At 37.4% G+C, this 17,535-nt stretch overlaps 3 protein-coding genes across 4 annotated transcripts; 2 read left to right on the top strand and 1 right to left on the bottom strand.

The window, feature by feature from the left end:
• Nucleotides 1–396: 396 nt before the first annotated feature.
• On the top strand, nucleotides 397–2,208 carry SPCH (basic helix-loop-helix (bHLH) DNA-binding superfamily protein). The gene is made up of 3 exons (XM_089158925.1): nucleotides 397–1,107; nucleotides 1,199–1,714; nucleotides 1,803–2,208. Exons 1-3 carry the CDS (start codon nucleotides 691–693, stop codon nucleotides 1,872–1,874), a joined length of 1,005 nt encoding a protein of 334 aa, XP_089015051.1. The 5' UTR covers nucleotides 397–690; the 3' UTR covers nucleotides 1,875–2,208.
• Nucleotides 2,209–2,583: 375 nt separating this feature from the next.
• Nucleotides 2,584–7,995, bottom strand: LOC149014154 (glucuronokinase 1-like). Of its 2 annotated transcripts, none has more exons than XM_089158924.1 (6): nucleotides 7,556–7,995; nucleotides 6,988–7,137; nucleotides 5,101–5,265; nucleotides 4,876–4,992; nucleotides 4,178–4,338; nucleotides 2,584–3,847 (listed from the first exon to the last, which is right to left on the bottom strand). In XM_089158924.1, the coding sequence occupies exons 1-6, from the start codon at nucleotides 7,766–7,768 to the stop codon at nucleotides 3,604–3,606; spliced, it is 1,050 nt and encodes a 349-aa protein (XP_089015050.1). In that variant the 5' UTR covers nucleotides 7,769–7,995; the 3' UTR covers nucleotides 2,584–3,603. The 2 variants fall into 2 exon arrangements, with proteins under 2 accessions (XP_089015050.1, XP_089015049.1); XM_089158923.1 differs by having other exon boundaries at nucleotides 2,587–3,847; nucleotides 5,077–5,265.
• A 5,900-nt stretch (nucleotides 7,996–13,895) lies between these two features.
• LOC149014153 (putative WRKY transcription factor 53) lies at nucleotides 13,896–16,234 on the top strand. Its single transcript, XM_089160047.1, has 3 exons — nucleotides 13,896–14,552; nucleotides 14,662–14,790; nucleotides 15,178–16,234. The coding sequence occupies exons 1-3, from the start codon at nucleotides 14,254–14,256 to the stop codon at nucleotides 15,878–15,880; spliced, it is 1,131 nt and encodes a 376-aa protein (XP_089016173.1). The 5' UTR covers nucleotides 13,896–14,253; the 3' UTR covers nucleotides 15,881–16,234.
• The last annotated feature ends 1,301 nt before the right edge of the window (nucleotides 16,235–17,535 follow it).

The raw sequence follows: 17,535 nt of genomic DNA, 5'->3' as shown, positions 1-17,535 counted from the left end.
ACTGAGAAAATGGTTGGGAATCGTACTACATTCATGAACCCGACCAAGGATCTAATTGGGTTTATGAACTAAACAAGGAGATGAGAGTTGTAACGCACTTCCTTGCAGAAGTTGCAATTACTACTCTGCTCACTGGTCCCTCAATTTGCTTCTGTGTCTCTCTGATTCTCAAGTAGAAATGTAGAATACCTACTCATCAGATGAGTTGGTTTGGCACGGAGAGACCGTGTTTTTGCAGTCAGAGAAAATTGAAGGCCAACTGAGACAAGCATTTGTGCTGTCAGTACACGATTTTGTCATGTTCACTTCACTTCACCTCGCTCATTTCTCTTTTCTTCCTGGTTATCAAATTTAACCCTTCTATGTTCTTCCTTTCAACAGTAACTTCAACATAACTTCTTCTGCCTTTGCTGCTGCTGCATCTTAACGATGTCAATTTTCAAAACCAAGACAAGGGGATATAAGTATAAACTCTCTGCCCCTACCCTGTGTACATTGCTGAAGAAACTTCTCCCATAAATGGTATCCCACCCAGGACCTGAGATGTCTGGGTTCTGGTCTGCGACCAATTTAACGAGACAATTCCTTAGTGGTTGAGACACCAAGGGATAATAAACCCCATCAACCCTTCCTTGGGCCTTTCTAGTTTTCCCCATCTCTCTCTCTCTCTCTCTCTCCCTCGCCCCGGTCATGGGTGGTGAGAGTAACGAGTGTCTGTCTCACCTTTTCGAGGAACCTGAGTTTGGAGACCCGAACCATCTCGGTGGAGCTGCCTCCACAGATGAACTGTACAGTATCTTGGATACCCTCGACAGTTCACCGGGCTTTGATTTACCTACTCCTCTTCATGAAGCTACTGCGCTCACAAACCATGAAATAGGTGCTCAGAAGGTGTTCAAAACTGAAACCGAAGTTGAAGCAGAAGCATCATACACTCGGAAGAAGCAAAAGCTATCAGCTGAACTGTCAATGGAGGAAGCAGTAACCAACAACCCAGACGGGCAGCAAAGAATTTTTCACATAACCGTGGAGAGGAACCGTAGAAAGCAAATGAACGAGCATCTCTACGTCTTACGTTCCCTGGTGCCTGCCTTCCATCTCAAACGAGTAATAGCACTCTTAAACAAGCAACTACTATTGCACTTCTACTTAAATCTTGGATCTATCCTCTTCACCATTTATCTCTTGCTCAAAACAGGGAGATCAAGCATCGATAATAGGAGGAGTGGTGGATTACATCACTGAATTGCAACAAATTCTCCAGTCACTGGAAGCGAAGAAGCAAAGGAAAGTTTATAACGAAGTTCTAAGTCCAAGACACCTAATACCATTACCTCTAAGTCCAAGACTGAACCTACCCATAAGCCCAAGGACCCCTGAACCTGGATGCTCTTACATGCCCAACACACAACGAGGTTACCTCGCAACCACTGCTATGGCTACTACCCCACCTGAAGCTTCTGCTTCTGCTTCTGCTTCCACTTTCTCCTCCTCTCATGATAATGTGAATGAGCTAGCTGCAAACTCAAAATCCACCATTGCAGAAGTGGATGTGAAGGTTTCAGGGCCTAATGTTGTGTTGAAAACCATATCTGCTCGAATTCCAGGTCAAGCTGTGAAGATAGTGGCTGCTTTGGAGGAACTTGCACTCGAGATTCTCCATGTAAACATCAGCACCACCGATGACACCATGCTTAACTCCTTCACTATCAAGGTAGCTCTCATCTTTCATGTCCTTCTTCCTACTCTCTGTGAATCACCCTTTGGTTAAAGCTAATGAAGTTCATTTGGGTTTTGGATAGATTGGAATTGAATGCGAACTAAGTGCTGAAGAACTGGCAAATGAAATTCAGAGAACCTTCTCTATGTTCTGATAAAGATTGGGTTTGGTCCAATAACCATTATTATAACATCGCCTGTGTACAAGCAGACCATGACTATGTTCAGGGTTGGTAATGTGGGTTTTTTTTTCTTTTCTTTTTCTTTTTCTTCTTTCCTTCTCTTTTTTTCCTCTTCGATTGGTTGGTTGGAATCATTTCAGTTGCTAATTTAGTCGTATTTAGCTTTGCAATTGAGCAGTGATGCTGAATTTTGATTCTAAGCTTACTTAATTGTCTTCTCTAATATTGGTAATATCTACTCTTGCCATCTTCTGTAACTTTCTTTTTTCCAATCTTATCCATCTATATGAAAGTCCTTGGTCTTAAAGTTTCTCCATTTCGTTAATTTTATGTTCTTTTCATCTATCTCAGAGAATTGCTTTTTCACTTTTCTTGCTTCTTCATTTCTTCCAATTGTTTGGATTTTTTTTTTTTTAAAAATACCCTAAACCTTTAAAACAAAAAGGAAAAGCTGAATTTATTGTACCATGACAAACAACGGATTGGGCTCCTCTCCATGGGGAAATCTCTCAATAAATGCCCAATGAGTGATAGGATTCAACCGCTTGTAAAAATTCTAATCCAATGGCACTCATTGGATTTACCCTAATCCTTGGGTTAACATATTCCACGTAATTGTATCCTATCACTCATAGAGCACTCATTGGGAAATTTCTCCAAGTAGAAGATCCAAAACAACATACAGGATTACAGAGCACAGACAAGAGGAAACTTATGCATACAATCGAATTAACTGCTGATGCAAAGTGTAAATGGTAATAAAGGTATAACATGGAGATGGCGGATCCATTTATGTATTAAGGATGACAATTTCTGTTCTTTGGTACACTAACCAATATCATACATAGCCGATGGCACATCTTGAACTTCACCAGAAAACAAAAACTAGGAACTTCAAGGATCCATTTATGTCTAAGGATGACAATTTCTGTTCTTTGGTACATCAACCAATATCATACATAGTCAATGGCACATCTTGAACTTCACCAGAAAGCAAAAAACTAAGAACTTCAAGGATGTCACATATAAGCAAATCAGCCACAGTTGCTAAAACTGTGAGGTAACAGTCTAACAGATGTAAACCAGGTGCATCCTGAACCAGGGATGATTTCAGTTTGGCCCTACACACCTACCATTCAATAACAAAGGATCATAAATTTTATAGAAAGATAAGACTGCAAAATCCCTGGATTACCCAGACAGTTGTCCATGTAACGAACAAGCTAATGAGAAATCCTGGAATACCCAGAGTGGAGGAGAAATTATATGATTAAATTTCAATATATTATCTAGAAATCTAAACAATGAGGTTTGTCAATCACTGTTCGTTGTGCTAGAATTAGGGGTTGCAATATGGAGATCCAACAGGGACACTGTAGGAAAAAATTTGCTGAAATGAAAGGCCGAAGGATGTTCTCTACACCCAAAGCCCCAAATTAGCCCTATATTCACCTATTTCTGTCATCCCGTCCCCACCCCCACATGGTAAAACGCAAGCTACACAAACCTTCATTATTGCATATGGAGTCTAACAGCCATCCATGAGAAACTGGACAACCTACCTCATTATTGCATCAAATTATGAATAAGTAAAGAATATATCAAGGAACCTCCAGCCTAAGGAACTCTAAAGAACTAAATGAGTATTCAAGATAAGAACATACTATCCATCATACTATTACCTCTAACACATGACCAATCATTAAGAAGACAAGGTTTTGAGATCAGAATCATTTAGAAAAGAAGGAACAACTACTGCTGGCTGAACAACAAACCCAGCCTTCTGGCAAGCATCTTCAAGATGCTTCACTTGAGAAGGCCCATCCGGACAAAATGCTATAACAGCTCCTCCACTCCCTGTAAATTTTGAGGCAGCTCCTACGCTTCTGGCTACTTCCACCATCTCTAAATTCATAGAACCAAGAGCCTCATCTCCAAACATCTGTCTGTGTTACCAGAAATAAGACATTTAGTAAGACAAGCACGAGCACATAAATCAATAGAGAAGGATGTGAGAAAAAAAATTTGAATCACGTATAAGATTTTTCAGAGGCATATCCATCAGTGTAACTTCGCTTAATCATAGAAACAAACTTGTTTGATGGCGCTATCAAAATCAAGGAAACGTTTGTATTGCAGAAAATATGAGTTCCACCAACCAAGTCATCAGATAACTCTACAAAAGTGTGGCTGGCCTCATCTTAGGTTGACACAAATTAATTGTAACTAATGCTTATATAAACCATGAACTTATATATATAGTAGAACTTCTTCACCTTCGAAAGTCAAAATTACGATTCATGAGTTCAGCAAGTCTGGTGTAGTCCTTTTCAATTAATGCAGCACGGCCATCTAAAGCAATATTTGCAACTTCTCTCATTGATGATATTATAAACTCATCACCAGCAAGCCATCTACTCCGAACGGAACTGTGTATCTGCATTCACAAATATTGTATGAAGAATCGATCTTATTAGAGAAAAATTAGTGTATACTATATAACAAAACAAGAAAATGTTGCAAAGAAGGAAAAAAGAAGCTCACCCAATCCCCCTCCTTTTGGGGGGATCAAAGCAATAATTGAGACCATGCAGAATCTAGATCCATAGAGCCAATAGTTCAATAATATTGAATTCTAAAGGTATGAAGATTAGGAAAATTTTCTCATGTCACTCATCAATCTAGAAGATCAAAATTGCATCACTCGCCATAGGAGTCGCATCATGATTACCAGGCACGAGTTGTACCTTGCCCAAGCTTCGGCATAATCATCTCCTAAAATGTGTGATGCAGAAACCACAAACTTCTATGATGATTTTTTAAACTCCAGAACATTTTCTTTTTCGGTGACTATCCTAATGGTTAGGTGTTAAAATGCAAAGATTAAGCATGAGAACATTCAAAAAAATGCAAGCCTAGGTATGGACAAGAAGTGAAAGAGAGAGATTAGGAAGGTAGTCAAAGAAACCAAAACCTTGCCAGAATCACTTGGATTTTCAGCATAAATGAGATGGAGAGGAGGAAGAAGATCTATATCCATAGGTGTATAGATGCCATGCCCCAAGTCATCCATAGATTCCTTGCTAAAATCCTGCAAGATATAAGTGTTGAAATTGATATTGAGAAAACAAACTTTCATCTCAATTGTCAGTCGGAAAATTGAAATATTTTGTACCATGTAAACAAGTCCCCCATAGACCTGTGCAACTCGATCTTGAAGACCAGCAACAATTCCAAGCTCCTTCTCTGCATCAAGAATGAGGTTAGGCCTGATCTCAACTTTAACCAGGTGTCGGACTTTATAGAAGTCAAGGAGGCAGTTGAGAGCAGCAGATACGATGGCACTGGATCCTGAAAGTCCTGTCTGAGGTATGAACTGATGAGTGATACTTCATCCTTTTGATGAAAAATGAAGAATAAAGACACTAAACGAATTACCATGAGAAAAAATGACCTAATATAGAACAAGGTGATGCAACTAAAAAAATTCCAGATAAATATAAATTTATCAAAAGTTCCCTAGATAACCAAATCAAATCTGCAGCAGGTAAAAAAGTAGGAGAGACATTCCAATTGAAATAATATCTAAACTGTATGGTGGGGTTCTGGAAAGAGAAAAAACTAAAATAGCAAACTTAAGAGGCGCATTTATATAGATGCGCTTTGAAAAAGAAAAAGAAATATGTTAATCTTATCACCAACCTGCAACTGCCAATCAAAAATGAAGAGTTACAAGAATGAGGGCATGTAAAATGAAAGACCCAAAAAAATAAAAATAAAAACTACTCTAGAAATATTACTGGTTTCAACAAGCATAGGTAAGAAGAAATATGTGATTATTAGATATATAAATCATCTGGACTCTAATTAAATTGGCATTCCACAGGGTAAATAATAATTTATAGTAAAATATTTTTATAATAAAATTCAATAAGAAACTAACATGCTACACGACTAGAGACAGCAATAATACTTTACTACACATAAAAGTTTCAAAAACAGTATTATTTAGGTAGACTTGCCAATAAGTAAGTAACTTGAGCCCAATGCAGTAGGGGTTAAGGTTGCTTAGGTTTGACGTTCCCCAAGTCCTGCTAAACGTCGGGGACCCTTGTTCACTAGGTATGGCCTTTGAACTGAAGCCCACAGAAAAGCTGTTACAGAGCCATGACAATAAATTTCAGAAGCACACCCCAGAAACCACATAACTGCATATCCTATATGTTGAAACCCTGATTTGACTTCAGAGGGACTAGTTAATCCCCCGACACCCACCACATATCCAGAATTAACAACACCTATAGATAGACATTCAGAATTAGTTCCCACCCCCTCCCCCAACCCTAGTAAAAAAATTAAACATTATAAATAAAGAAATAACCCAAAAGGAGAAGAAGAAGAAACAATGAGATTTCCAATTCATGAGTAGTGGTAAAGTTCTTAATGACAGTTTCCAACACACCTTTTGGACTACTAAGAATCACTATCAAATTAATAGGTTATTTCAGTCTACCAAAAGCATATGGGTGGAAGAAACAATGAGATTGTCCGGGAAGATACTTTTTCCATTTAGATGCAAAAGTTGCTGAAGGGAATAATAGGATGATGTTCTTGGAAGCACAACACGAGTAACAGAGCCACATTACTGATTAGAGGTTGACCAAGATTTTCTCTCATACACCAATATGTTAAGGATGTGCAAGCTATTATGGATTCGTTCGCAAACTTAGAATCAAGCTGATGCTTTTGGAACAAATGAAAAAAAATCTTCACATTCCTTGCATTATTATCAGTATATCTATGTTATGACCCCTACACTTGAATCCGTCAGAGATGTTGAAATATGGCTGTTCCCTTCCATAGGTTCCACCTTCATATAAACATCCTATCAGACCTATCATTTCTCATAGTAAGATTCACAGCAGCAATTGATGAGATTGGAATAACACTATAAGCTTCACAAGCAGATATTTAACAATACAAGCACAGACCTATCACTAGAAAGCATATGGCACTAACATTCTTTTTTTTCCAGCTCAATTCATTTAAAAAAGGAGGAGCAGTTACCAGCATTTTTAAAGCTTACCTGACGGGGGATATTGGTATCATATGAGAGTGTGAAATTGCCACCATTAAGATCAATACTGTTGTCTTTACAATAATTGTAAAAAACTTTACAAATAGCCATAAGTAAACGCATTCCTCCATAGTAGCCTTCATTTTGTACCCGAATCACCTGTAAGATAAATTTGTTAGAATGATATATAGAGTGAACAATTTGAGAGCAACTGCACATGAATAATGACGTTCATGACAGAATCGCATGCTACTGGAATAGCTGGAATAAGAACTGAAAACATTTGAAAAGGAACTTGTACGCATTCTTAGGTTCAAGGACGGAATTGCAAACAAATTCATCAGAGAGGAGGTCAACTAGGTAGCTGTGCATCGTTAATTCTAAAACAAATTCGAATCTTTGGCAGTAAATTGGAATTTCCAACACAAACTTACTAACAACGGCATAAGTTTATCAAAAACTTGGTGGAAAATTCCCCCATTTTTTATCACAATGCCTAAGTCGAATTAGTTTGGAGAAATGCAGAACCGTAGCAAGTCAAATTCTTGAGAGAGAGAGAGAGAGAGAGAGAGCAAACCATCTGATCCAAGGAATCGAATTGAACAAGGTCATGGCGAGGGTGGGGACGAATGACGAGATTGTCAGAGGGCTCCAGCCGAACAGAAGCATAAAAATTACCAAGGCTAAAGGAGATGGTACGACCGAAATAGACATCGCTAGGGTTCCCAAGGAATCCAACTCTAGAATAGGAGTTGTGCTCGATCACAGAGCAGGAATCCTTCTCCATCATATCGTATCTATGCTTCTTTTCTTCCCTGAAACGAGACTTATCATCCAAACCGACCGTCCCTGTCTTGTGATCCCACCTAACACTGACGCTGATGAACCAGTTGGCGAAGGTAGTATTGTTAAAATAAATCTTAATAATTGATCAATGAATAGTAACAAATCTGGTGCTGAATCATTCACTCCAACAACTGTGAAAATTCAAGTTTATCAGAAAAATAAAAATCCTTGACCTTATAAGTGGTTCTCAATGAACGTTGTGGGCGTGACCCCAGTGTATAAAAATCGTCCGTTTCAAGAAAAAAAATTGTTTTTACAGGGACTCGCTTCACTTAAGCGTGTTTATAATTTTTTACTATTTACTTTGTACTTTTTGTAAAATTACTAGTTATTAACGGCTAACATTTCTTCGATTAGTTTGAAACTAAATTGACCATTTTACCCATAATATATTAATAAACAAGTTTTGGTTTTTATGTTTAAAAATTTTAAGTTTTTAAATTTACAAAACTAATCCTTGTTATTTTAAGTTTAAGAATTATTACATTATTGCCCTTGCTTTTCACCCATCCTCTTAGATGTCTCTCTCAAAACAATTCAAAGCCCTAAATTGAAGCATGGATCGATTGAATTACCATTGACTGAAGTATCTCTAGTGTCTCTGCAACGCCTTCGATGAGTTTATCAACCTTCGAAATAATACCTGATTATGATTTATGATTTATGATTTACGAACCGAAGAATTGAATGAACAAATTTATCACTGAATATTGGCAAACATATTGTAAGAACACCTTTCTACTAACCATCCGCAATCACCCACAATCTCTGCAATTATTTCATTTTTTTAATGGTTTCTCCTGTAATGGGTTTATATCTGCAGGGGTTTGGTCTTTCTCTCTGCAATTATTTCTTCTTTTAATGGTTTCTCCTATAATAGGTTGCTTTTGACCATGTGTAATGGGTCTCTTTAATGGTTTCTCTTGGGCTGTAAAGCGCTATAGAATCGTGTTCGCTCTGAAGAAAAACCCTAGCGCCGCTCTAAAAAAAACCGATCGTCACAACCGCGCTTTGATGGGGAGAGCCTCAGTCTCTTCACCTCCACCTCCACCCCTAAAACTTCTGACCTACTACCTCACCTCCTCTCTCTCTCTCCATCTCTCCACCTCTTAGGTTTAGAGAGGAAAAAAAAACTCTCAGTTTCTCATTCTCTCTCTCTCTGTTTTCTCTCTTTCCCAATTGGTCTCCCATGACCGGGTTAGAGAAGAAAGAAAAAGAAAAAAATCTCTCAGTTTCTCATTATCTCTGTCTCTTTTTCCTCAATCGGTGGAAGGTTCAGGTTATTAGAGAAAGAGGGGGGGGGGGAATTCAGGTAGATGCGAGATTCGGTAGTGCATTCCACAAGTCTGAAGGTTTCACGCCAAAGCTGGAAGTATCTCCCGTGGATCTGGAAACTTTGCTACTACGAGCGTCTTGTGTTGCTGGTCGCCGTCGGTGTGTCTTCGCCATGGCTGTTGTTTCCGCCCTTGTGGCGTGTTATCTCTCCACCCTTGTAACATGTATTTTCGCCCTTGTGGCGTGTCTATATCCGCCTTTGTGGCGTGTCGCCTCTTCAAGCGTTTGTGACGGAGGATACGTATGTCGTATTCCTTGTGCTTAATTGTTATTATTGTTGTTACAACTATTATTCTACAAGCTTGGGCTCGACCCATTCCTTAGCCAGGGTGACCTTGTCTATTGCATGTATGACATTTAATCAATTCTCATTCCTTGGTTCGGATCAAACCTTATGTTTTCATGGATTTATCTTTTGTATTTCTTTCTATCTTTCCTTTGACTTGTCTATATTTCCTTTCAAATTCATGAATGAAGTTTTTCAGCTTCGTAACAAAAAAAAAAAAGGCTTTTCTTGTAATAGAAGGGATGAAATCAAAAATAGGGGTTTCATGTGCCGTAAATAAACGTGGTTTTCAAACCAACATTGCAAACTCAATATTTGTAGGTTTTGTCGGGCTTCATGGTGAAGAGAGAGGCTTTGTCATTGGCCTTGTTCTTGCCGTTTAGCGGAGAGAAGATTTAAACTTCCCCTTGATAATGGGTTTTAAGGCCTTGCTGAGTATTCACTGGCAGTGGCAGGGTTTTCGGCGACATATAGAAAGAAAATGGGTGAGAGGCAATAAGATGGGAGGAAAACCTATCTGAGGATAATTTGGTCTTTTTATACTTAGAAGGGTATATGATTCATTTGAACAACAAATGTAACGATCAAAGCTTTGATTGTTAAAGTTGTGTAACTTGTAATTTTACAAAAAGTGCAAAGTATGTGCCGTACAATTTAGCCCACTTAAATGAGCAATTAGGAATTATAGACCCACTTAAGTCGACATTGTCCTGTACCACCAAAGATATTAAAACAAACACTACGAATAGGGTATCAAAAAAAACACAATATTTAACGTTGTTCCCACAGCTTCTGGTATGTTAAAAATGTCGCAGTTCAGTTTAATTTAATTATATACAAAAATTATCTTAATGATGTAGTAGTCGGAACACATTAGCTGACTCGGAAGAACCCCATGTAAAAAAATAAGTAAATAAAAAAATTCCGTTGTGACGTACATATTGAGAGAGTTATCAATTCCGAAAACAAGATTGTGGATAGAGAATCCAGACTCTGTTTGAGATTGTGTAATTCATATGTATATGACATCAATTGATGATCGATTAATTAATCATTCTTGGTCAGAGATTGACTGATTAACTAATTTAACAAAGGCATTAAGAGAGAATTGCAGAACAAATTACTCTTCTGGAAGTGTCACATGTGACACAGTGTATATTAATTATCTATTTTAGATAGATTATTGATCAAAGTGTATGAATAAAACAAAGACCGACCACTTATGAGTCAAATGATCCTCAAATCGAATACAAACTTGTGGACCAGTTAGTCTTAGTCACTGGCATATAATCAAAATCAAAAGAATCTCTATATGGATGAATTTTTATTTTTATTTTTAATTTTGATAATAACCCAAAAAGAAGCCAAACGATTCCTTACTTATAGAATTTTGACTGAGTTTTTATGGAAATGATAGAAACCATAAACAAATTGGATTTGTAGACTTAAGAATTGTTTACCAACAAAAAAAAAAAATAAGGATTCATAATTTTCGTTTATATATCGAAACCTGAACCAAACCAATGAATTTGAATCAAAATTTAGCCGGAATTGGTTGAACCGGCGGCTAACAAGTAACCGTCCAAAAGTACCTGAAGAGTGAATCATGTCTGACGAAGCTTTAGTATGATCTCCTGGTGACACGTGTCCTTCGGTTTTTTCTAACGGTAGTGATCATATCCGTACTACAACTACTGATATCATAGGTCGTTTATTTGCTTCGTTAGATTAGAGGGAGCTTTCGTAGAATAAAACAAAAAGAAAAAAAAAAAAAAAAAAGATTTGAGGGACCAGAGCCGCAAAATCTCTCGCTGTTTTCTGGAAACTACCCAAAATGGGTTTGACCCAGTCAAAGGAAAATTTAGATAAACACTAAACACCGCGTTTTATAACTTTAAATTGGTGCAGTCCACACGTATAGCGTGGCTAATGGTCAAATTAATTGTCAAATAAACGGTCTCACTCTCACCCAAACTGAATTGTCTCTTCGTCTCTTCGTCTCTTCGTCGTCTTCCGTCTTCGAGAAGTAGAGGTAGAAAGACAAGACAGCCCTTCACGGTCACGTTTACGTCTGGTTTGGGGTTTGGACTTTCAACACCCGCAGTAATTTCTGACGGACAGTATCTACTGCTAGATGGTACCTGTAAGGTTGGTTCGGTAATTAAATTAAAATATCAAACCAACAAAAAAAATGGAAATAATTTTTTCTGTTGTCGAAATTACAGTTAATTTGTTACCAAAATTCTTTTTTTTTTTTTTTTGAATCCGAAAAGTTTATATATAGGGTGGGAGAATATTAATAATAAAAGTGCCGCCGGATGAGTGCGAATCCAGGACCTCCCCGTGAAAAGTTGGGCTTTTAACCGCTCTACTAGTGCCTAAAAAAAAAAAAAAAAACGCAATTGGGAGAAATTCTAGGGTTTGTCTTTAATAACTCTTAGTCTTTTTATTATTCGTAATTTCATCATTTACAATGAAAGATATGAGAGTAATTCAGATAGTTCATAGTAAAATACTGGTTGGGAGAAAGAAAAAAATTATCACAAATTTAGAAATTGATAATTATTTTCAAAAATAGAATCTATTTAAATAAAACTTTTCTAAAAGTATCTTATTTAATGGATTTATTTCAAAATCTGACCATCTTGGGAAATATTTCCTTAATTGTTCGATGTATACTCGTTCATCCTTCTTCAATTCCCACCAAACAACATGATATCGACTTATCATTTGTCCAATTTGATTGATTTGAAACTCTACGAATTTGCTCAACATTCAAGTTAGACTCATTCAAATTTGTCACTCATTGGGGGATGCCTCTTTTTCCATATTTGAACACGTTGCTATATTGAATGATGAACGTTGCCAGTCTTTACCTCCAACCTGATCAAGAGGGAACACATAGTCAAACCAAGCCTATATCCACCACTACCATACAGTAGTAGAGCGAAGTTATCAAGCAAAAAAAAAACGAAATTGAACCAGATTGAAAAATCATAAGCAAACTAAAAAATGATTGAATGGTTTTTGAAGTATTGCTAGTTGGGTCAATTGGCACCCTTCTACTAGTGATTGTAAGCTAGGTGTCCTCAAATTACAAAAGGGGGAAAGTTCTAACAAAGGCACCCAATCAATCTTGGTATCATTTTTCTTTTGATAAATAAGAAAATTCCGACATCAAAGTCATAATCTTATGGATTTAAGGTGACGTAAAATGTTCGATGAATGAAACAGATTGACTTAACATGTCGAAGAATATGATGATTCATCAAATACATACTTTTTGTGTTAGACAAACATCGTATGTATTTATTGGTGATACAATGATATTAGGCTCATCTAATTATCTCTAACTCATGAGGGACAAAAAGATAAATAATTTGGAGAAGATAATTATTAATTCCAACCATAATATAACCTTAAACCCACAAAATGAGTAAAGTTTACCATTATTTTTTAATTTTTTTATGATTACTATTTTAATTTAATAATATAATTAATTATTGAAAGATTAAAAGGATCGTCGTGGTCACGTAACGGTTTAATCCCGTGCGTCATATTTTGTTTTGGCCAAAAAAAAAATCCCGTGCGTCATAGTGCCGATGATTTAAGGGCCTGTTTGGTTAAGCGAATCCAGAGATTTCAAATCTCCGGATTCACAAATGAGATTTTACCGTTTGGTTGTGTGAATCCCTAGATTCAGAAATCTAGAATTCACTTTTTACACTAAAACGTGAATCGAGATTTATGGGTAAGATCGATTTCACCCCATACTATCAAAGCATTAAAGATTTGAACCATAATTCATTAAATATTTTTTTAGGATAAATCTAGAAATTTCATTCCAAAAATTCAAACTAACCAAACAGTTAATTTTCGCCATGACTCTAGAGATTTGGTCTTTTGAAATCTCTATTTTTGATCTCAGACTCAGTCGAAAGACATCACCGGCCCCCCCCCAAAAAAAAAATCCCCGCCCCGGTTTATGGTGACGTCGACGGTGGTACGTCACGGTCTCTGTTTCTCACTCGGACTCTTTTTTGGATTATGGAGTGGTAGTGGTAGTGTGGCAACGCGGAAGAACGCTTGAAGATTCTTGGTTTGCTCCTTCGATGCTCTGTATGGTATCAGCTACCTCTCTCTGACCCTTCGACCTTTTCTCGCATTCTCACCCTTCTTCACCCAACGACCATCAGATGCCTTCTAAAACACCAACAAATAACACAGATTATAATAGAAAAAGTGAGTGACTGTGTGTCCCATCTACGTGATTTCAACATCTTCATCATCTTGCTTTGAAGTTGAATTGGTCAGCAATTGACCTTCTCTCTCTCTCTAAGTGGTATTTTGGAGAAAAATAATAGTTTCTCCCTCATAGCCATGACCAAAGACCGGTCTATGCAGAAAAATATTAGTCGTTTTACTTGGTCAAACTTATCCCTCTTCTCTTTCTCGTTTAATTCTAAAAGTTTCTTTCCCTTCTTCCCTTAAATCCAAATGCTTAGCTTCTCTCCTTCTTCATCAGTTTCATCCTCCAGGATCCAATTCACCCAATTCTTCCAAGTTATTGACCAACCCATTTGTGATTTTTCACAGTTCATTGCAAGTAAAGCTGCTACTCTAATGTTTGTAGCTTCTGATTCTCCATCTTCTTCTTCTTAATCACATTTCTTCCCTCACCCGCTCCTTGTCTTTCTGCAAAACAATGTTTGATCCTTATTCTTAAATATGAATTCAAGTAAACCTCTGTCCTCCGAGTAAATTTTTTTCATCCCACTTGCTGGATCTGTTTCAGATTAAAGATTAAAATGGAGAGCGCCGGAATTTGGGGGCAGAAACCTCTGTTTAATGAGCTGAAACAGGGGAGGGAGCTAGTGAAGCAGCTTCAGATGCATCTTGATCAATCCTATTCTGAAGAAGCTCGCAAGAGGCTGGTGGAAGATATACTTTCTTCATTCGATAAGGCGCTTTCGATGGTGAAATGGGTCAGTTCAGATGGGGAGGCACGCCTTACAGGAGGCACCCCTGTTATGTCTGACTCCCCTCGCTCTGACAGTGGAAGCCCCCACAGCGAAGACTCTGAGCGCAGAGACATCTATAAGAAGAGGTACCAAAACCAACATATCCTATGAATCAATTCCTCCTGCTGATGCTAATCTGTACTGGGTAAACTCAATTTGAGTTTCTTGTTTATGTGATTGGTTCATGTGTTGCAGGAAGACCTTACCCAGATGGACAGAACAAATTCGTATTAGTTCAGGAACTGGTCATGAAGGACCTCTAGATGATGGCTATAGCTGGAGAAAATATGGCCAGAAAGATATCCTCGGTGCAAAATACCCAAGGTTAGACTTGAAGAGTAATCTCTTTCCTCATCTAGTCTATCTGAACTGAACTGAACTGAAACCATGAACCACCCAACAAAAAACAGAGGAAATGGAAAATAGAAGAGAAGAATAGCATAATTGGAAAAGTGACCCTTTTTGATCCACCTCAGAAGTCACAAAAGTCTCCCACTCAATCATGAATCATGTCGTCATCCGAAAATTCCATGAATCTATGATTCTGTAATCTGCAGACTTTATGGACTCGAGCCCACTTCATCTACTTAAAAAGAGTTTAGTTGTTTGGCAGAAAGCCAAGCTGAGCCTTGGCTTACATCATGGTAGCATAGTTTTTGGACTTTTTATTTAGCAATGTTTCTCAATTTCTATGTGGTTTTGAACTTGCAGAGGCTACTACAGATGTACTCATCGAAATGTTCAAGGTTGTTTGGCTACAAAGCAAGTTCAAAGATCAGATGAAGACCCATCCATCTTCGACATCACATACCGGGGTAGACATACCTGCATCCAGGCATCCCATACAACACCAGCTGCAATTGGGTCAATGGAGAACTCAAAGCAAGAGCCCATACAAGACCAACTGCATAATCACCATTATCATCATATTGTTATACAAGAGAAAACTGAAGAACAGAGTCAGCAGCAGCAGCAGCAGCAGAAACAAGCACAAGAGTTACTGTTCAACTTCAGAACAAGTCTCAAGGTGAAGACGAATGAGTTGTACAGTGATGTGGAACAGCAGCAGCAGCAGCTTATGAACTCTGCCTTCAGCTTCCCTTCTAACCCAATTGGATCAGTGAAGAGTGAGAACCACCACATCTTCTCTCCACCAACAGTGGAGCAGTACTTCACTAGCAGCCTTTCTCCTTCCTTTATATCCCCAGCTACATCTGAATCAAACTACTTTACAGTCTCTCCTTGCAAGGTGAACAGCTTGGGTTGTCAGAATATGCAGACCTCTGATTCTGATTTAGCTGAAATCATCTCTGCTGTTACATCAGGAACCAATTCCCCTATTGTGGATCTGGATTTACCAATGGAATTCGATCCCAATTTCCCTTTCAATAGTCCCGAATTCTTCCCTGCATAAAATATAACTCCTTGTTTTGACACTTCAAGTGCACTCGCAACACGTTAAGAGTGTTACAGTGGAAGTTGAAGCTTCCTCTGCTCCTGAACCGGAAAATTCACCCCTCCTTCGTTTCCTGTCACTTGAGAGAGAGAGAGAGAGAGAGCACTTAGCTTATAGATTCTTAACACGTGTCCTTATCTTCCTTTTCAATCCCTTATCGTAAACCCCTAAACGCGCTGGTCGCAGGTTGACTTTTAGGCGCAGTGCTTTAAGGTTTAGATTTTACCTAACAAAGCGGCTAGTCTTGTAGCTGTGGTTAATTTTTTTTGCCTGATATTATCTAATAAGATGAGTGAATGTATGTTTTAAATATGCATTTTTTGTTTTTTTTTGAGGGGATGGAGGAATGGGTAACTTTACATTGGCAAAATTACGTGATTATCTATTTTTAAGTTTTTCTTTACAAAAGTAATCATTCATTGTTTTGCTTAACAAAACTAAGTAAAAATTGAATTTGTATTTACAAAACTAACAAAAATAATGAATTTTCATCTTTTTGGACATTTTTACTCCTAAAATTGACCATTTAAATATGGGAGTGAAAATGTCAAAATGGTATGAAAAATTAGTAAATTTTCCTTTTGGACAAAATAGTAATTTTTCATCTTCAATGTGGTTAGTTTTAAGGGTTAAAAATATCTAAAATAATTAAAAATTACTATTCAAACTCAATTCAATTTTAGTTAGTTTTATTAAGTGAAATATTGATTGGTTACTTTTGTTAAAAAAAACTTAAAAGCAGCTAATCACATAATTTTTCCCTTTATATTTGGGAGTGAGGATCACTACTCATATACCTCACAAGGAGTATCAAATCTATGACTTCTCTTAAGGCCATTATCGACTGAGTAACCTGAGGGTAAAAAATCAACCGTAGCATTGACTTCTCTATAATAAATGAATGATTTTTCAATATATATATAATCAATGAATGAGGGTTTTTTTTTTTGGGTGAATAAACAAATTTATTCTTGAAACATGGGAACAAACCTCAAGATCTAGAAGGCATACAAAGATCCACATATTGAAAATGGACCAAATTGTCACACATGCACATTACAACGGGAAAAATGCTCTCTGCCGTGCTTTTTGCTGTACACAATAGTGTACATATATGCCAAATAATTAGCTAAGAAAACAAATAAATTACCAGACTACTTTAAACTTTTCAGATTTGAAATCAAACTTTAAATCTCAACTTGTTATTTGGTATAAAAATGCATTGCCATGTATAACAAAGAGGTGAATAGTGAGCACAGTGCACGATTTTTTTTCCGTGCCCTACAAACATAATGAATTGTTCCATTGTAATGACTTCCAAAAATGCCTTATACCTTAGACCATCGTATTGATATCCAGAGATCCCAATTCCCAACCACGACTTATGAGTTGAGCTAGTTCTTGATTGTTCGATCCAGCCTGCAATGGGTCATGGCAATCGCACAAGGGCAAAGGATCAATTTTTTTTTTTCTTCTCAAATATCATCGCTTCCGCTTCTTCGGAAGACAGAAACTACCCACGTGTTGTGATTCGTCGATTTTCTCTTTAGGATACCGAAGCTGCACACGTGCGAATAAGCTCATCCACGTATTGTGCCAAAGAGGGAATCTAA

This window comes from Hakea prostrata, chromosome 6 (genome assembly GCF_041222555.1).
Source record: "Hakea prostrata isolate BN-2017 chromosome 6, UWA_Hpros_2, whole genome shotgun sequence".
Lineage (NCBI taxonomy): Eukaryota > Viridiplantae > Streptophyta > Magnoliopsida > Proteales > Proteaceae > Hakea > Hakea prostrata.
Note: the sequence above shows the minus strand (reverse complement) of the source record. Positions and strands in the feature narration are given on the sequence as shown.